Raw genomic sequence first — 20,787 nt, 5'->3', positions numbered from 1 at the left:
TCCAGTTTTCAGACTACAGGATTACGTGATGTTGAATTACTGTATAAAATATGTAGTTCACACACACACACACACACACAAATAAATATGGTTGGAAATTGCCCAGAAATTTATTTGTCGGGTAAGACTTTGGTTTAATTTATATTGGAAGACATTTAACAATTCTACTGATTGCATGTTTAAAAATAAATAAAATTTAATATAACTTTTCAGTCTTCAGTACTTTCCCTACTTCTGCTGTTTTAGTGAAATAATTTAAAGCTGAATGTAATTTTGCACATATGCATTGGCTTCTGTAAAATTATTTTCGGCATCTGCTTCTGTCAAAAGAAACTGAATAAAATGTTAGGCGTAAGGCAAAATCTGATCCAAGATCAGAAATTGAACATCTGTACAAATGGTAGCTCTTCTGGGCAGAGTTTTGGCCTGTTCACCTTCGTCAGCTGTGTCTAGAAGGAGGCCAAATTCTAACCTGTGCTTTGCCTTGGCTTTCTGCTCTGTCTTGTCTCAGTGTTTGCATCTTACTACTGATGTCTGTGCTGTTTGTCCCCTCCCCTCTTCTCTGATCCCTTCCCCTCCCCTCTGTTCCTTTCCATTGCCACACTGACCCATCAATCGACCAACCAACAACGCTCCCTCTTTCGCCGTGGTGATCTGCTCTGCTCTGATTGGTGACTCCGTTGCTTGGGTGGCTTGTGTTTTGATGGACCAGTTCACCCAAATATGGCCTTCTTGCTGACAGGTATCACTTCTGCGAGAGATGTTTCACTGAAATCCAGGGGGAAAACATTACCTTAGGGGATGACCCTGCCCAGCCACAAACGTAAGTAACTGTGCTTTTGTTTACTGCCAGGTTTATCTTGATGAAATTGTGGGTTGAATTTAGGATGTTCGTGTGCCCTGCCTTTGCTGCAGGGTGGGTGAGCCCCTCCGTTCTTGGCATGGGGACATAGAACTCAGCATGGAGGGTGAAGTGGGGGGGAGAGAATGCTGCTCATTCATCCTTAATAGTAACTGTTCCTATTTAATATTAGGCTGCTGCCGCCTTTGCAAGACGCCCCCCCACCCCGGTAGATTTGTCTGTGTGGGAAGCAGCACTCAGAAAGGCTGTCATTTTCTTCCTCTTTTCCACCATGGGAGCAAAAAAGTTAAAGGAATGTTGAGTTGAGGAGTGACCTGCTGTTCTCCTTTTGACACAACCTCTGACTGTAAACCTGATGGGTGGCCTCAGGCAAGCCGTGTCTCTCTCTCACTCCACATTCTGGAAGGAGTAGTTGGCGACATTGGCTTCCCTTAAAAACTCAGCGCTTTACCAGTGGCACAGAGTATATTGAGGGTTTTGCATGGGGTCTTTGGTCATGCGTTTTGAGTATCGAGAATGATGTGGCCTGCTTGTTGTTTTACTCTTAGCCCCTCTCTAAATAGGCGTTTTGATAGCATCACCTTTTTACACTTTCTGGGATGCCCTGCTGTGCATTTGGAGAAGAAAATGTTCTCTTTTTTTAGATTTAATTTAGCCAAACTGCTTAATCTCTAAAAGATTTTATTTACTCCTTTGGTCTTCAGAACAATCTTGAAAGATCAGTTTGAGAAGAAGAAAAATGACACACTAGATCCAGAGCCGTAAGTATTGAGCCATCTCAGTGGAGGGAAAGACTAAAACCAACTAACAGGGCGTGTGCTTAGGATCGCAGCTCTTTCTTGTAAAAAAGAGTGCTTGGAATTCTGTGTGCTAATTTGTTAATTTGAAGAGAAGGGAGGCTGCTTCTGCTTTGCTAGCTGGCCTTTTTCCAGTGTGGTCTTTCTCAGAAGCCTCCACCCAAAACGAACCTAAAGGCACCTTGTAACAAAAGATCCCAAGAGAAGCTCCTGCTTCCTGCCTAGTGGCCGCAAGAGCAGGCTAGATTCCAGCCCCGGTGGCAGCCAGGCTGCCGGTCTCCTTCCTGTGGCCCAGGCAGGGCTCCCACTCTGGTCTGCAATGCGGGAGAGTGGTTGTTTGACCTGCCTCGCTGTGAGTCCACTGGTGCATTCTCTGGTCACTTGAAGAGCTTCCTGTGTTAGGCCAGGCCTTGCTGCTTAAGCTGCCTTTATTTTCTGCTCTGCTCTGAAGAAATGAATTCCCCATTGCAGGTCACCAGCAGAGAACCATGGTTCTCCTGTCCTCCTCGCCCCCATGGATCTCTCCTGGGCAATGCTAAAAGTGTCCTCCATGGGGCTGATTGACACGCTCTGTCCTTCAGAGCGAACACTGAGGATCAGTGGCTGCAGTGCAGCACCACAGCTGCGGGAGTTGTGTGACCCACTTTACGTGTGGATTTAGGTGCTGCCATTTTAGAATAAATGTTTCTTTTGGAATGAAAACACAGCAAAGCAGTTTTAAAAAACCATACCAGTCCCTTCCAAGGTCAAAACCAGCTGTAATTTTCTGGTGGAGTTCCCAGTGGATGTCTGTGGGCAGTTGTGTGTTCCATGGGATCAAAGGCAGGATCAAGAGGGTTTCCATAAAAGACAGCTTTCTGCTGATGGCCTCTTGCCCTTTCATAGCCAGCTTCATGGAAGAGAGTCCAGGGAGGAGGCTGCTGGAGTCAGTTGTCAGTGCCTGCTGGAATCTCAAGGCAGCGGCGGCGGCGGCAGCAGCAGCACTCCCTGGTCTTGATTCCGGGCTCAGCCAGCCTCTGTGCTTCAGCAAAGCAGTGCCCTGAGCAGCCGCACAATCTGGCATGTAGCTTTCTTAGCCACAAAGGCTTCTCGGTCTTCATAAACTTGAAAAGATTGGTTTGGTAGGGAACTGCACAATAGTTTCATGTGCAGATAATTTAAAGTAATTTAAAGTATACTGCTAAAATCGCTGTCATTTGTCCTTAGTCATGAAACCATTGCCACAACAAAGGGATCTTTCAAAAGTATTTACAGGAAATGGTTGATGTTTGTAGTACCAAGATCATGATTAATAATGTACTGATAAAGCTCAGGTGTGTAAATTTCAGTTGAGCACATTTCTCTGTCCAGAAGCCTTCATTGAACGTTGTTGTTTTACCTGGTTCCCTTCCTCAGGTTTGTGGATTGCAAAGAATGTGGCCGGAAGATGCATCAGATCTGTGTGCTGCATTATGACATTATTTGGCCTTCAGGGTAAGTCGCTTTGGAGAGGCTGAGCTTTTATTGTGGGGATTTTATGTAGAGGTGCAGATGATTTGAAACGTGGATGCCTTCGTTCTCTGACTAGCCTGAGGGAAGATTGGAAGCACACCTTGTACAGCTAACTGAGGCATTTGGTTAACACAGCCATTTGATTCCACTTGCTAGCTGTGTGAGAGAGATCTAGTCTTGGTTAAGGGTTTTTTGGGAACGGCAAGTCAGGTTTTCTATTTTTTAATCTAAATACCTGCCTTCAGAGTCCAGCAGCATGTTTTCAAATCATTTGGTCCAAGCTTTGTTTTCAGTAATTGATTTGTGATGGTGCAGTTCAGAAATATCAGGTGCCCTTTACAAAAGCCAAAACCATAGTGGGGATATTTAGAATCTGAAGGCGTCAACCATGGCCAGCTCTTCTTTGCCACTTCACATCTCCTTGTGCTTCACAACTGGAAGGTTCCATCCACTGTCAGTGGAATGGAATCCCATCAAAAGGCATTAAAATATTTCATCCATGTTAACCTGTGGATGGGTGCTTTGTTCAAAGTTAAGACCACTCACTAGTATGCTGTGGTGTGCTCCTGTGACTGCTGCCCCACTGCATGCCCACAAATTGCATTGAGTGAGCAGTCTGAACTGGCCCTTGAGCTCTTGGCAGGACTCTGCAAGGGACAAATGGATGGCAGAGAAGAAGGTCTTGGTGGCTGCTAGACCATCACCAGCTGCAAAGACTTAGCCTGTGGATAATGCAGTGAGACTTCTGGCTTTTTGGGTTAGTTGGCCTTTTTGCCACTGCTTCAAATCAGCCTTGGCACCCTGGTAGAGCACCTTCTTCACTGGCAAAAGGTCTCCGCTTCAGTTCCCAGCATTTCTAGTAAAACTGGGAGCAAATGTTGGTAAGATCTGGTTCTGCCGGAGGCCCTGGTTGTGGGGGAGGGGGGGAATACATCTTCATCTGTTTATAACAGGAAGGGCATGGGGGGTGGAGGACTGCTTTTGGCTATGCGAGATCATCCCAAGAGTGGGGAAGGTCAGGTTCAAGGTGCTTCCTGAAAGTCAGGACTTCACCTTCACTCCCAGTGATCATCTTACCCCGGATCAAAGGGACCGGGGGGGGGGGTCTGTGAAGAGTACCCAAGAGTGAGAACAGCAAAAGCCATCTCACAAGTCCTCTGACTTCACTGTGCCAAGGCCACAAGTACTTTTCTGAGACTTCAGGGAGCAGAAAATGCCCCCCCTTCACGCTTCAGCCAAGCATTGTACTTAGGAGAGCTTCAGTGGGAAACACATTCCCTTTCCTCCCGGCCCCTCCCCCTCTGACCACAGTGGACCAATTCTGTGAGCAGCATCTAGGAAGCGGTTCCTTCTCTTGAGTGATAAACAATTTTATTAGTAACACATGGTAGCAAAACTATATCTACATCTTATAAAAACTTAAAAAAAAGAAAAAATTTTCTCCCCATATCTTACTTTTCCCCCACCCCTCCCCCCGTTACTTGACCCCCGCCAGTGTTATTTACTTAAAAGAAACAAATATTAAAGGTACCCTTAACTATTAAAAAAACCAAAAGTTATATTCTTGTTTTAAAAACTTTATCATCATCAAAGATTGTCCAATGTCCTTTTATTTTCCACTCTTTTTCTACGTATCTTCTGAACTTCTTCCACTCCAACTTAAAGAGGTCCAAATCATAGTCTCTTAATTGTCTTGATAATTTGTCCATTTCACTCCATGACATAACTTTTTTAATCCAATCCCATTTCTCTGGTATTTTTTCTTGCTTCCACAGCTGCACATACAATGTCCTAGCAGCTGAGAGCAAGTACCATATTAAAGTTCTATCTTCTTTTGGAAATTTTTCCATTTGTAATCCCAGCAGAAAAGTCTCTGCAACTTTATTGAATTCATATCCCAAAATCTTAGAAATCTCTTGCTGAATCATTTGCCAAAACATTTTAGCTCTTTCACAAGTCCACCACATATGGTAGAAAGAACCTTCATGCTTTTTACATTTCCAACACCTGTCCGGCATCTTGTTGTTCATCTTTGGGAAGCGGTTCCTTCTCCACCAAGACAACTCTGTCTGGCCAATCCAATGCTACCGTAGCCCTTAAAGCAGGGTGAGAGCTGATGCTTTTGTGTCAACTGCCAAGATGCCACTGATGGAAGTCAGGGATCGTCTGAGTTTTAATGCCAGTAGGATCCTGGGCCCAGGGGCAGGAAGAAAGCAAAATGTAGTCTGAGCTGCTTACTGTGTAAGGGGGAGATTAAAACGTGGTCAGTGAGAGAACTTGCCATATCGTCCCATGGATGGGTCTGTGTTGCTTGTACTAAGTTGTATAACCTTTCCAGATTACTGGTAGTGCTTAACAAAGTTACATGCACAAACTTTTGTGTTTTCAGTTTTGTTTGTGACAACTGCTTGAAGAAAACAGGGCGAACACGTAAAGAAAACAAATTCAGTGCCAAGAGTAAGTTTTCAACCTCTTGTCATCCACATCCTCCTAAAATAACTCCCAAGCACATCAGATTTTGTTCTTTTCCACTAAACCCTCTATTTAGACTAGAGCAATTGGGGGGGGGGGGGGGCGCTGCTATATTTTTCTCATTCTTGCTATGTTGGTTTTTCTTGGGAGGTCGGTGGGATGTATTTAAAAGGATAACGTTGCAGATTTCAGGGCTAGTAATAATGAATGCATTCCTTGCAAGCCAATGGAAAGTGAGGCACGTGGGCGGGCTTTGTTCCTAGCCAAGTGGGGTTTGAGTTTGCAGGGAGTCTCCAGAAAAGAGACCGTGGGGGATTGTGCTGCAAGCCTGTTAAATAAAAGGAGTTGTTTCTTAAGCCAAAACACCCTCCTTTGGAGGTGTGAGCCACTGATCTTCTTCTTCCCAAATAAAGTGGTTCGGGTTCTGGCAGCTTAGTGGCAGTGTAAAAGAATTGGGGAGCAAAACAGATCATCTGCAGAGTTGTTGAATGTCAGGGGGAAAAACAAAGTTGGAGTCCAGGAGCACCTTTAAGACCAACAAAGTTTTATTCAGAATGTCAGCTTTCGTGTGCTAGAAGCACATTTCATCAGACAACAAAATGGGGTACAGTGTACAAAGTCACATACAGCTGGTGGGCAGTAATTAAGCATGCTAGATAGTACCAAGTCAGAATCTATTCCAAAATAGTACTATTCATGTACCCAGGGCTTTTTTGTAGCAGGAACTCCTTTGCATATTAGCCCATATGCTCCTGATGTAGCCGATCTTCCAAGAGTTTACAGGGGTCTTAGTACAAGGCCTACTGTAAGTTCCAGAAGGATTGACTACATCACTGGGGTGTGGCCTAATATGCAAAGGAGTTCCTGCTACAAAAAAAGCTGACTGTGCCCCATTTCATTATCTGATGATGTATGCACGCACACAAAAGTTCACATTCTGAATTAAACCAGACGGGCAGCTGTGTTGGTCTGAAGTAGTAGAACAAAGTTGGAGTCCAGTAGTGCCTTTAAGACCAACAACGTTTTATTCAGAATAAATTAAGCACACTTCATCAGACAATGGAAAGGGGTACAGTGAGCAAAGTTACATATAGCTGGTGGGCAGTGATTAAGCATTCACCTAAGGGGGAAGGTGATAGATGCGAAATCTTGTGTGGGGTAGAGAAAGTGGATTGACAGGGGTTTCTTTTCTCCCTCTCCTATAAAAACTCCCCCATGTTTATGTGTCCTTAAGTAATTTTTTATGATTTTAACTATTTTTAGTTGTTTAAATGTTGTTATGTTTGCTTCCCTGTGGGCCTGCTTGAGTGGAAAGGCAGCATAAAAATGTTTTAAATAAAATAAGTGAAACTGGAATTTGAGTGTACCCAATGAAGTAAATAAGCAGTAGATTAGGGCAGATAGAAGGAAATACTTCTTTAATCAGCAAAACCCTGGAATTCACAGCCAGCAGATGTAGCCGTGGCTGTGTGCATAGATTGGGGGGGGGGGGTAAGAGGAGATGGAGGAAAAGCCCCTCCCCAGGAATCCTGGGAGGAGTGGGGGGGGGAGGAAGAGGCCTCATTGAGGGAAGCCTTGTTGGCTGGCCATTCGGGACAGCTGCTCGGCCGCTCTGCAGCAAGATGCTGGGCTACGTGGACCACTGGTCTAATCCAGCAGGGCTTGTTGTGGTTAGTGGCTGCTGTTAAGAGCAGCCTGTATGGCAGTGAGAGAGGGATGTGACCATTGTGCATTGTGTAGCTTCAGGACAGAGGGAAGTCTCCGCTTTTACTGACATCACAGTACCAGAGGAGGTGGTGCAGTTTGCAGGCACATATATTTTCCTATTGCCCACAAGGGTCTCCTGTTCTGCCCTGTTCAGCTGTCCTTTGTATCAGCACTTCTTCTTTGCATGTCCAATGTCAAGTGCTGAAAGTGCCCAGGCTGCTTCTGGGGGAAGTGGATGTGAGAAGAACCAACGCTTGATGTTGCCTTGCTGTTATTTCCAGTTAATTCTTGGACCTTTTCTCTTCTTAGGGCTGCAGACCACTCGCTTAGGAAACCATTTGGAAGACAGGGTGAACAAATTTTTGCGGCGGCAGAACCACCCAGAAGCCGGGGAAGTCTTTGTGAGAGTAGTGGCCAGTTCAGACAAGACGGTGGAAGTGAAACCAGGAATGAAATCGAGGTTAGTTTTGCTGTCTTGCCTTGGCTGGTCCTGTACATTTAGCACACAGTTTTGGCAACCAACAAAATAGGAGTTTCAAAATAAGGTTAAAGAAACAAAACACCAACTTAATTTACTGTTTATAGAGGAAATGGAGAAAAAATTGAGATTTGCCAGACAAAACTTTTTTGAACATACTAACAAACCTGGAAGGTGGTTGGCCTACAGAATGAGAAAAGAGAATGCCTAAAGAATAATACTAGTATTGAAAGACGAAAATAACAAAGAGAAAATCCAGAGACAGGAGATACGCCAAATTGTGGAACAATTTTACAAAAGATTGTATGAAGATAAGCATGTTCAAAAGGTAGACTTAGAAGAATATATTAACCAAAATCTTAATAAATTCACAGAAGAACAACAAAAAATTTTAAATGAACCAATAGCGATAAGGGAAGTGGGAGACGCAAGGCATCCCGAAAGAATGGCAAAGCTGCCGGTCCAGATGGCCTACCTGCTGAGTTCCATAAAGCCTGTGAGGAGCCTCTACTGGTGTCATTTAAACGTCGTCTTGAAAGGAATCAAGAGGAAGCTCAAATACCAGTTTCATGGCAAGAAGCTACAATATCCCTAATTCCAAAGGACGGTGCAGACTTGAAAGATATAAAAAAACTACCAGCCAATCTCTCTTTTAAATGTGGATTACAAAATTTTTGCAGCAATATTGGCACGCTTGAAGAAGGTTTTACAGTCCACAATACACCAAGACCAGGCAGAATTTCTTCCTAGAAGATATCTGAAAGATAATGTCAGAATAGTATGTAACATAATGGAATACTTATGAGAACCATCCAGAGAAACAATTGGCATTAATCTGTCTGGAAGCAGAGAAGGCCTTTGATAACGTTTGTTGGCAATTTATATTGCAACAATTGAAGGGAATGGAATGTGGTGAGAATTTCTTGAGAACAATACAATCAATATATTCCTTGAATGGTGAACTAACAGAAGCAATTGCTATTCAAAAGGGTACAAGACAAGGCTGCCCACTGTCACCACTCCTTTTTATTTCGTGCCTAGAGATACTGAATAACCAAATAAGAGAAGATACAAGTATTAAGGGAGCAGTGATTAAAGGTGAACAATACAAATTGAGAGCCTTTGCGGATGATTTGGTTTTTATATTAGAGCAACCAACAGACTCAATTAACTGTTTGATAAATAAGATTAACCAATTTGGCTACTGGGCAGGATTGAAGATTAATTATCATAAAACAAAATTCCTGACAAAGAATATGACGACAGAACAAATTCAACTTCTCCAACAAAAATCAGGGGGGTTTTATGAGAAAAGAATTAAATACTTAGGTGTACACATTTCAAATAAGTATAGCAGTTTAAAGATGGACAACTATGATAAATTACTTAAAGAAATTAAAAAGGACCTGGGAAAATGGCAAGATTTGAACTTACATATGAACATATGAACATATGAAGCTGCCTTATACTGAATCAGACCTTTGGTCCATCAAAGTCAGTATTGTCTTCTCAGACTGGCAGCGGCTCTCCAGGGTCTCAAGCTGAGGCTTTTCACACCTATTTGCCTGGACCCTTTTTTGGAGATGCCAGGGATTGAACCTGGGACCTTCTGCTTCCCAAGCAGATGCTCTACCACTGAGCCACCGTCCCTCCCCTTATCCCTAATGGGAAGAATAGCCTCAGTAAAGATGAACATTTTGCCAAGATTGCTATTTTTATTTCAAACTATCCCGGTACTTTTAACTAGTGTGTTTTTTCAAGCATTGAATAAGATGGTCTCTAATTATATCTGGCAAGGCAAAAAACCAAGAATCAAACGAAAGATACTGCAGGACTCTAAACTGAGAGCAGGCTTGGGCCTCCCGGAGTGGCGGTTGTACTGCAGAGCTTCTGTGCTCTCGTGGGTAAGAGATTGGGTACTACTGAATGAAGAGGCAGCTGTTGCTAGAGGGACACGACCTCAGTTTGGGTTGGCATGTTTATTTATGGTATCAAAGATTAGAAGGACATTCTTACTTTAAAAATCACTGGTTCTGGAAATCTCTGTATCATACATGGTTGTGGCTAAAACCGAAAATCTATCAGAAAATTCCAAGATGGGTATCTGCAGTGGAAGCATTCACTCCTCCAAATCTCTTGAAACCTAATCAGAGATAGATATGAAGAATTGCTGAAAAATGATAACCAACTGAAAATCAGGGAAGAGTTGGAAAACATAGACATTAAAATGAGTTGGTGGTTGAGAACACAAGTTGAATCTAGGTATGCCAAAGACTTTAATACAGAACAATATCCATTTGACAAAATCTTCTTAGGTCCTCAAGAAAAACTAATTTCCAAGCTATATTCATACTTATTACAGATGAAGATGCAAGATGAGATAGTAAAAGATTGTATGGTCCAATGGGCGAAAAACATGTTAGAAGAATGGGAGAGACTGTGGAAATTCAATATTAAACTAAGTCAGTAACCTTTAAAGAAAATCTGTACATGTTTTATAAATGGTACATAACCCTACAGAAATTGTGTACGATGTATACTAACATGTCTAACAAATGTTGGAAATGTACTAAACATGTGGGGTCTGTTTATCATATGTGGTGGACCTGTGGGGTGGTGAAGGACTATTGGAAGATGGTTCATGAACTATTACAGAAAATTTTGAAGACACAGATCCAATTTAAACCAGGACTGTTTTTATTGAACATATATCCTGGTGATTATTCCAAAGAGATGAGACATTTGTTGGCGCACATTAACACAGCGGCCAGGATTCTTTTGGCACAGAGATGGAAGCTTCAGGAGATCCCCACGAGAATGGACTTGGTGGGGAAAATTCTGGAAATGGCTGAGCTGGACTATCTATCCCAGTTGTTGACTGGGAAATCTAAGGGAGAAGCAAGAAAATATTGGGTGAAACGATGCACCTAGCTAGACACTCAAGACTCTTAAGATTCTTTGGTGTAAACTTCTTTCTCCTGTATCCTCTATTACAGTGTTTGTTGAAGTTTAGATACAGGTTGATGGAAGGCCTGGATATGAGTATGAAATACAAAGACAGTTTGCCAGGCTGGGAAATGTATGATCTCCCTTAAATTGATTAAATTCACACAGAAGATCTGATATTCCGCTTGCTGATAGATCTTTGAATGGAACTTTGTTGACCATACAATTTATTTTTGAGAACTTATCACATAATGGGTCTATTACAGTATTTGCATCCCCAGCAGATGCCAGTTCCTCTTCCTAATAATCTGTCGCGGTTCTTGTCAAGTCCTCGGCTGGACTGCGCGCATACAGCTGTTCAAGTGCAATAGCGATGGAATGTTTCCTTTAATTGTTAGGAAATGGCCCCCCCTATGCAGAAGATTTTCGTCAGGCTCACAAACAAACGACCCTATTTGTAAAGAGAATAGCAACCCCACCTGCTTTGTTATGTGCACATGAGGTAGCAGCTTTGGACTCCAAGAACACTTATGCACATCCCATGGGGGCTGATGAGTCCTCTGCTTCTTCATCCAGGCCATCATATTCTTGTGCTCAGTTGGATGCTTTAAGCCAGGGGTGTCAAACATGCAGTTCGGGTCCGAATCAGGCCCCCGGAGGGCTCCTATCAGATCCACAAGCAACTGACTGTCATCTGCTTCCTTCTCCCTCTCTCTTGCTTCCTTCTGCATCACACCTTGCTTTGCAAGGCTTGCTCAATTGCACAGCAGAGCTACTGAGCTCAGCCTCTCTTCCTTCTGTTGGCTGAGGCTCCTCCCCTCCCCGGTTCCCTGGGGAAGGAAGGAAAGAGCCAGAGCTGCTTTTGCCCAGTTCCCTGGATCCCATGGGAGAAATACAAAGAAAGCACCTCTAAGACCGAGTGCTAATGTTTTAAGTTTTTTTTAAAAAAATATTTGTTTGTGTTCTTTATAAAATTTATATCTCTGCTACCTAATCTTCAATAGATCTACACATGGCCTGGCCCAACCCAACGTAGCCCGGCCCCTCAAGGTCTCATTTGGGTCAGATCTGGCCCTCAGAACAAATGAGTTTGACACCCCTGCTCTAAGCCATTCCCATTTTGCAAAAGCTTAGATTTCATTTCTCAATCAAATATTCTAGCAATTGCTGTTTTTTTCCCTGCAGGTTTGTAGACTCTCGTGAAATGGCCGAGGCCTTCCCCTACCGAACAAAAGCCCTCTTTGCTTTTGAAGAAATTGATGGCGTGGATGTTTGCTTCTTTGGCATGCATGTGCAGGAGTATGGCTGGGACTGCCCACCCCCAAACACCAGGTATTTGGGCCTTGTGTTCAGGAATGATCAAGACATGGATGAGGCGTGCAGGTGATCTGCATTCTTCCCTTGGAGTAGAGGCCTTTCCAGCACTCACCATGTTGAATCACTGCAACTCCACCAGCTTTCCCTGATCACTTTTCCTCTGCCCATTCACTGCATTTTGCTGCCTGTTCTGTTTCTTGTATTTGCCCTTATTGTATTGCACCTGTAGCAGCCAGAAGCTTGTAAAAGTTTAACCTTCTGGAGGAATCATGGGTGTTCTCTTGTTTGGCTGTGGTGTAGGAAAATGCCTTTGGCCTTATTCCTGCCCTGCTTGTGCCAAAAACATGTAGGGTGTCCAGAAGCAAGATTCGGACAGGTGTTCATTCAAAGATATTCTGTATGACTGGTCAAGGGAGCAGAGTTAACAGAGACATAATGGATCCTGAAGTTCACCCAGTAAATCTGACAACAGGTGCTATAGGCAAAAAACCTACATAACCCAGGGACTGATCTGTTGGCCATCACACCCAAGCAATGGGGGGGGGGGGGCAGGGTGGAGCAAAGCAGGAGAAAGATGGCCAAGAAAATTACCTTAAATTACATGTGATCTGAGAAGATCAGAACACTGAACCGTGATCCTTAAAGAAGCAAAGGATAAAAGAGGGTCTTGTATGAGAAGAAAAAGAGGAGGAGGGGATTAGATTTATATCTCAGAGCGACTGACAATCTCCTTTTCCTTCCCCTCCCCACGACAGACACCCTGAGAGGGCTGAGAGAGCTCTGACAGAAACTGCTCTTGAGAGAACAGCACTGAGAAGACTTGTGACTGATTCAGAGTCACACTAGCAGCTGTATGTGGAGGAGGACTGATTAGAGCAGGGGTGTTAAACATGCGGCCCGGGGGCCGAATCAGGCCCCTGGAGGGCTCTTATCAGACCCCCAAGCAACTGGCTCTTGTCTGCTTCCTTCTCCCTCTCCATTGCTTCCTTCTGCATATCAGCTTGCTTTGCAAGGCTTACTCAGTTGCACAGGAGCTACAGAGCAAAACCTCGATTTTCTCCATTGGTTGAGGCTTCTCCCCCTGGGGAGGGAAGAAAAGAGTCAGCGCTTCCTAGTTCCCTGGATCCCAAGGGAGAAATACAAAGAAAGCACCTTTTAGGACCAACAAGTGCTAATGTTTTAAGCATGTTTTATTTTAAGGTTTAAAAAAAAATCTTTAGTCGTGTTGTCTGTGTCCTTTAAAAGGTTTATATCTCTGCTGCCTAATCTTAAATAGGTAAACACATGGCCTGGCCCGACAAGGTCTCATTTATGTCAGATCTGGCCTTCATAACAGATGAGTTCAACACCCCTGAATTAGAGCCTGTGCTCTTAACTGCTACACCAAACTGGCTGTCTGCTGCAGATGTGGCACTGGCCACAGCTTTGGTTTAGGGATGACTTCTGGCCAGGGAGCATGTGATTGAAGCTGGCAATGGGGGTGAGGTAGGCTAGGCTGAGAGTGTGTGACTGGCCTCAGGTCGTCCAGCCAGCTTCTGTGGCAGAAGCGAGGATTTGAACCTGGTTCTCCTGGATCTAGCGCCCTAGCCACTATTCCACACTGGCAGGGAGGAGCCTGGGGCATGAGGACTCCGGAAGAAGCCTTTCAGAGCTGCCATTTTGTTGCTGATTCTCCCCATCCCCCCTTTTTCCCCATAGGCGTGTGTACATCTCCTATCTGGACAGTATTCATTTCTTCCGGCCAAGATGTCTCCGGACGGCTGTTTACCATGAAATCCTCATTGGGTACCTGGAGTACGTCAAGAAACTAGGGTGAGCATTTTATGAGCCTCTCACTGTTTCATTCATTCATGCATCCTAGCAGCTCTGCCTAAGGATACAGTGGTAATTATATATGCGCCTCTCTGCTTGGGTGTCATCGATATGCCGATGACACCAAGCACCAGCTATTTCTGTTGAGGGGCAGCCAACCGGACACCGTTCCCATTAATTTAACTGAGAGTTTGGAGACTGTGGTTGGTTATTTTTATTTATTTATTTATATACAACGGTCATAGACCAGCAAACAATTCATAAAAGTCCAATTCATAACCAATAAAAGGTGATATAAATATACAATAATTATTATACACTAAAATATACCACCTAAAATATACATAAAATACGAATACAGATTTTAAGACACTGACACTGAAGATGTAGAATTAGTGTTAAAACCAAGGATGAACTAAAAACCCTGTCTAGACCTCTTTGTTTCTTCCCTTAATAAATAAATTATTTATTCACTGCCTAAGCCAGCATTTAAAGCCGTAAAACCGTACAGAATTAAAACTGATTGTCCATAAAATCATACATAAAAGGCATAAAATACTGTTAGAAAACTACAAATATAACAAAACATGGCAGTTACAGGCAACAGATTGGAAAAGGTGTTTAGCCATTTCCTGACTGAATCATTAGAGTCTTCCTATGATGACTGTGGCTGGTTGGTTAAAGCAGAGCTGGTGAAGCTGAATCCGGATAATACAGAGGTTCTCTGGCTGGGCGGGAGATGGGGGGGAGCCGAGGTTGGGTTGCCAGCTCCTGGCCCTTTCATGATCCTGGATGCCTCCCTGTCTACAGAGGTGCAGGTCACAAAAGTTGCCAAGCTGGCGTTTTGTCAGCTGTGCCTGGTAGGTGACTGGCTGCGCAAGACAGGTAGGCAACTGACTCCCTACCTGTGTTGCCCTGACCTAGCTGCTGTGGTCCGTGCAATGGTCACCTCCAGGACAGACGACTGTAGTCCACTGTCTGTGGGCCTACCCTTGCATCTGACCCAGAAGCTCCAGCTGATCCAGGATGTGGCTGTGCGGATCCTTAAGGGGACCCCCTGGACCGCACACATTGCGCCTGTGCTGTGCAATCTGCGAAGGCTCACAGTGGAGCACTGGATCTGGTTCAAGGTTTTGGTTCTAACCTTTAAGACCCTTCATGGTCAGGGACCTTTGGGACCGCCTTTCTCAGGAGGCTGCTGGAGCAGTAAGAGCCCCGGGCCAAAGAGGTCTGGCTGTCCTCAGCTAGGGCTCTTTTGGTCCTGGCCTCCGCCTGGTGGAACATCCGTGACCTTTGACAGTAGCTACTTTTCTGTGGGGCCCGCAGGGTGGAGACGTTCCTCCAGGCCTTTGGCTTAGGACAGCAGTGGGTTGCCCCCCCCCCGCTCTCTTCTATCCCTGCCACCCAGGGTTAATTTTTTTGTCTGCCATCCGGATATTATGCTGATTTATTGTCAGTGCTTAACTATTTTAATGTTTTAATTCTTACCATTTATTGTCTATGTATCTGATGTAAGCCACCTGAGCCCTGGTTTTGAGGGAAGGGTGACCATTAAATTGAACTTAATAAATACGTGATTCAGACGTCATGGGAGTTGGGAGGAGGGGTCACAGGGATTTGTCTGAATTCTTGAAAATTCCCTCAAGGCTACATATGATCTTTACCTGTCTGGGTGTACACACAAAGTGCATATAAATTTAGCCAGTGGTTTTTAAATTTGCAATTTGATTAAAGCATACATTTGCATAATACAAAATCATAAGAAGTAAATGTACACTGTCAAATATGGCTGTTTTTAAAGGAGGATAGGGATGTGTTTGCTGGTACAGTCCAGCCATAGGGGAAAGTGTGCCAATTCTGGAAGTCCTTGCAGGCGGGGTATGTGCAGGGTTGTTCCCAGACAGCAAATTTAAGGGCCAAACAGGCCAATGTGGACACAGCCAGCTGTAGACACAAGTGTCATTTTGCCAACTAGAAGCCAAAATTTTTGTTCATGGTTTACATTTTGCAGCATATACATTTTGTGCATGATTTGTTCCTGTGCCTGAATTGAAATGTCGCCCAAGCAGCTGGACTTCTTTCTGTGTCTGCTGTCAAGAAAAAGAGGTCATAATAAATTTGCATGCAAGTTATGTGCTATAATGAAAAAAACCTCCTTTATATAAAGGCAGAAAGTCCCAACACTCAGGATCATCTTTCTCTCAGCTAAATTCAGTAAGCAGCAGCTCTCGAGAGTCTTCCAGAACTGGCTAGCCAGCAGCACATTTTTATTCAAAGTATAGACCGAGAACATATTTCTACCCCTGATCCCAGTGCCATTCTCTCCCTTCTGGTAAGATGGCAGAGGCCCATTCAAAACTGCCCTCCATCCATGTCACAAGGTGAGAGGCTTGAAGTTAATACCTGACTTACAGATTCTCCCAAGGGAATACAGACACCTTTAAGTGTGGTTGACGCACATGGCAGGCTGTAAGGCGAGCAGATCGGCATGCAAACCTCCCTGCTGTTGGCCGGGGGAGGCATTGCAGAAGCACACATTTGTGGATGCTGCCAAGCCAGTGGCTGCTATGCACACCATGCCTTGGCCATGCATGGAAGAGCCAGATGCTGGATTTGGGAAGCTCTGGAGGTTCAGGGGCAAACATCCCTAAAATGCTGCTCTGAGCCCCTGCAACAGACAGAAGCATTCCTGTGGTGGGAGGGAAGTGGGCTGTGACTGTGGGAGTTGGTTCAGAAGCTGTGCAGGCCTGGATTCCCAGGCTCCAGTTTGCACAGCCACTCTCTTCTAAAGCAGCCACTCTCAGTGTTCCTCAGAGGAAGCCTCCTTAGGAGGAGGATTCTTGAGAGGTTGTTCAGGCCACGTGTGCCTGATCCTGACCACGGGGCAAACAACAGGCCAAAGCAGAGGAGGGCAGCCAATCACCTTTAAGCAATGTGTGCTGCTGTAGGTTTTGGGATGTTAAAATTGTTTGGGATTCTGCCTGCTGTGTTAGCAAAGACCCTTGTAACTCTTTTTGCAAGTAAACCTCAGTTACAGGAAGAAAATGGTGTTAAATGGGGGCCTTTTGCTTTTCTGGGACATGTAGGTATGTGACTGGCCACATCTGGGCCTGCCCGCCAAGTGAGGGGGATGACTATATCTTCCACTGTCACCCTCCTGATCAGAAAATCCCCAAGCCCAAGCGCCTGCAGGAGTGGTACAAGAAGATGCTGGACAAGGCGTTTGCAGAGAGGATCATTCATGACTACAAGGTAACGGTGCGCTTGCCACTGGCAGCTCGGGTGGTCTCTCTTGAGAAGGGGCGGGCAGCTAGGTGGTTCTTTCAGATGCCAGTCAACTGTTCACGTCTACGTTGGGCATGTTTACAATGACGTGGATTACACAGTGCAGTCTTCAACAGAGGTCGGCTCTCCTGGGCCACTTGCCTTAGAAGTGCACAAGCCTCTCTGTCGTTTAGGCTGAGAAGAGTTTCTCAGCCTAAATGAAAAAATCCCGGGCAGCGAAAAATCCCAGACTTTGGAGTTACCGATCGGGGATCGGCGCTGGCGCTTCATCCCATGAGTGTGAAGCACAGATGGCCACTCGAAGATCATCAGTTACAGGTAGGAAACCTGTTTTTCCTGGCCTGCCCTGGGTAGATAGCTTAGACACTTCCAACACTGAAATAAAGCACATTTTGATTTAACAGTTTACCAATTCAGAATATACTCGTAAATTACCTGTAGTACAGCTAATTCTAATACTCCTGAATTTGGAACATGGCCTCTTTGATATCCCCTTTCTCTGCATGTGGCCCCTTTGTGTGGGTTTTTTGACCTGTTCAGATATTCCTTCTGTTGTTGGAAGGGTTGCTAAAGATCCAGTCTCTGGCTGCAGCAGACCGTTGTCCTCTTCGTCCTTTACAGTCATTTTGGGCTTGCTGCACAACCTTAAGCAGTATTGCCAAGCCTTCTGACAAGTTGACACATATTTTATGTTTAAATTCTAAAGCAAAGCATGAAGGTGCTGGAAACGGTCAGTCCACTAATTTCAGTGCTCCTAATGCCAACTGTGCCTCAGCCAATCACCTTCAACTCTTTCCATCACACTGCTCACTAGTCACAGTTCAGGCTGAGGTGAAACTAATTCAAAAAATACTAAAATATGATCCTTCCTCTTTGCTGCTTATACAAGTGATGTGTGTAATCATCATAGATAATAATTCCCTAATGGTGGTGGCCAAATGGAGCACTTCAGTTGTCTGATGGGTGCATTCAACAAACCATTGGCCCATCGTGTGTCAGTCACCACCTCTGGGTTCCCACTGGCTGATTCCTCTGTCCCCCGCCTACTGCAGGCCCCAGAACACTGAACAAACTGCCAAAACAGTCTGACCTCAGAGACACATTTCCAACGCTTCTCTGTGTCCTCTCAATCAACCAGCCTCAAAAAGGGCTTCTATTCTACTGTGGCCTCGCAAAGCATTTCTTCAGACGCCATGGCTGCCTTTTTCCTGTCACTCCCTCCCTCTCTCCTCCCCTCAACCTTACCCCAGGACAGACAAGGATTGGGCCACTGGGAAAGCTGGTAGCCAGAGTCTGTTGCTAGGCAGTAAAAGGAGAGCCCTCAGCTGAATAGAATGCCAGAGTCCAGCCTCCAAATCAGTTATTTTCTTCAGGATAGGGAGATAGCTCTGTTGTCTGGAGTTCAGTTGTGATCCCAGGAGATCTTCAGGTTCCACCTGGAGATTGGCTACCCTAGGCCTGACAGCACCCTCTGGTGATCTGATGCCACCTGACTGGCATGACTTACCTGGCTGCTTGCTCCTGTTCAGCAGCAGTCCCCCTATGACAACCAATGTCATTTAGCTGTTGCCAACTCCAGGTAGTGAAATTCCTGAGGTTTGAGGGGTGGAGCCTGGAGAGGGTGGGTTTGAGGAGGGGTGGGACCTCAGACAGGTAAAATGCCATAGATTCCAACCTCCAAACTAGCCATTTAGTCCTGGGTTACCATTGTTGCCAATCTCCAAATAAGGGATGGAGTGCACTCAGAATTACAGCTCTTCTCCAGATGGCAAAAATCAGCTCCTCTGGACAACATGGCTGATTTGCAGGGTAGACTCTGTGTCATTATACTTGGCTGCCATTACTTCTTTCCTGCTGTGGTCCCCACTGTGAAGAAGGATTGTACTTTTCCTAGGTAGAGGGTGCAGGGAGAGGGGAGGAGATGGAAAGCTGATCAGTTCTCCACAGAAAATAGCTTCCATGAGGCACATACTCTATGGTATACCATAATGCAACCAAACCAGACCAAGAAAAAAACCAAAACAGATTATGCCACAAGCTCATGCTGATGCGAAACACCACAATGCTGAACGTGACAGGAAAAGGCAGCAACAAGGCACTGCAAACAAAAGGAGTGCTGAGCTTCAGCATCTCTATGACCGTTGTCATGCCCCTACACCCCATAATAATTCTTCTGACTGTTTGCTCGTGTTCAGCGGCAGCCCCCCATGACAGCCATTATGACAGCAATTGCCAACTCCAGGTTGGGAAATCCCTGAAGATTTGAGGGGGGTGGAGCCTGGAAAAGGTAGGGTTTGAGGGCCAGGACCTCAGACAGGTACAATGCCATAGACTCCACCCCCCAAACCAGCCATTTCCTCCTGGGGAACCACTGTTGCCATTTTCCAGGTGAGAGCTGGAGATCACTCAGAGTTACAACTGCTCTCCAGGTGGCAGAGATCAGCTCCCCTTGAGGGAGCCCGTGCCTGAAGGGAAGTTATGCCTTTCCACTCCCCACCCCCCACAAAAGATAGTGCACTGCAGCAAGTTTTAAAAGAACCTGTTGCGGTGACAATGGGTGGTTCCCGTGAATGTACAGATGCCCACTCGGAGAGTAACAGGTGCAGGAAGAGGTGTTCTCTGTGCATGTCGCTGAGGGGCATAGACTTCCGACTTGGCCTGTCTGTCTTCAGGGGCTTTAGTGGGAGAGAGAATGCAGCAGGAGCAGGCAGCTCACGTGGAACCCCCTCTCTTGGGTCAGCTGATGGGACCTCTGCTACAGGGAGGCGGCCAGGGCCAGAGGGGGAGTGTCCAGACTGTCCAGCAAGCCCTCCGCTTGAGGGGGAGGGTGGTTTCTGTGCCAGTTGGAGGAGTCGTGTGTCCTAAAGATCCAGCAAAGGCCAGAAACACTGGAGTCGAGTCAAGTCAAGTTAGCCTTTATTGGCATAAAGAAACACTGGAGGAACCATAGCTGAATATGTATTTATTTCATTTATAGCCCATCTTTCTCTCTGAGACTCAAGGCTGATTACACAATGTAAAACTCTGCAGTCGGATGACATGATAGTAAGGTAAAGGTAGTCCCCTGTGCAAGCAGCAGTCGTTTCCAACTCTGGGGTGACGTTGCTTTCACGTTTTCATGGCAGATCTTTTGCTACGGGGTGGTTTGCCATTGCCTTCCCCAGTCATTTACACTTTCCCCCCAGCAAGCTGGGTCCTCACTTTATCGACCCTGGAAGGATGGAAGGCTGAGTCAACCATAGGCTGGCTACCTGAACCCAGCTTCGACTGGGATCGAACTCAGGTCATGAGCAGAGCTTGGACAGCAGAACTGCAGCTTTACCACTCTGCGCCATGGGGCCAGGCATGATAGTAGGAGATACCGAATGCAGTGCGCTAAGACTGGAATTTCAGAAATTAGAAACAATGAAAAATATCCAACAAGATACGTCAAATGCAAAGAGTGGAATATCAGAATTGGAATCTAGTGCACTAACAGTTCTACTTGAAAGAATTTTGTCATTTGAATTACTGTTTCCTTGGGGCTGTTGAAGACAGATGGGCAACAAATAGCTAGAAGTAAAAACAAATATGGCTATTTCTGTTGGTAGAAAAGATACTTGAAGGAGTGAGCCGCGACT

At 45.2% G+C, this 20,787-nt stretch overlaps 1 protein-coding gene across 1 annotated transcript in view; it reads left to right on the top strand.

Moving 5' to 3' along the window:
• CREBBP (CREB binding protein) overlaps positions 1 to 20,787 on the top strand; it is a 92,714-nt gene that overhangs the window by 66,500 nt on the left and 5,427 nt on the right. Inside the window, exons 20-27 of the mRNA XM_060260667.1 lie at positions 743 to 823; positions 1,567 to 1,623; positions 3,055 to 3,132; positions 5,540 to 5,607; positions 7,639 to 7,789; positions 11,939 to 12,085; positions 13,769 to 13,882; positions 16,969 to 17,134. Of these exons, the coding sequence (XP_060116650.1) occupies positions 743 to 823; positions 1,567 to 1,623; positions 3,055 to 3,132; positions 5,540 to 5,607; positions 7,639 to 7,789; positions 11,939 to 12,085; positions 13,769 to 13,882; positions 16,969 to 17,134 (862 nt within the window). The remainder of the gene's footprint in view (positions 1 to 742; positions 824 to 1,566; positions 1,624 to 3,054; positions 3,133 to 5,539; positions 5,608 to 7,638; positions 7,790 to 11,938; positions 12,086 to 13,768; positions 13,883 to 16,968; positions 17,135 to 20,787) is intronic.

Source organism: Heteronotia binoei, chromosome 20 (genome assembly GCF_032191835.1).
Source record: "Heteronotia binoei isolate CCM8104 ecotype False Entrance Well chromosome 20, APGP_CSIRO_Hbin_v1, whole genome shotgun sequence".
Classification (NCBI taxonomy): domain Eukaryota; kingdom Metazoa; phylum Chordata; class Lepidosauria; order Squamata; family Gekkonidae; genus Heteronotia; species Heteronotia binoei.
The sequence above is the reverse complement of the archived record's forward strand: the minus strand, read 5'-3'. Positions and strand labels throughout refer to the sequence as shown.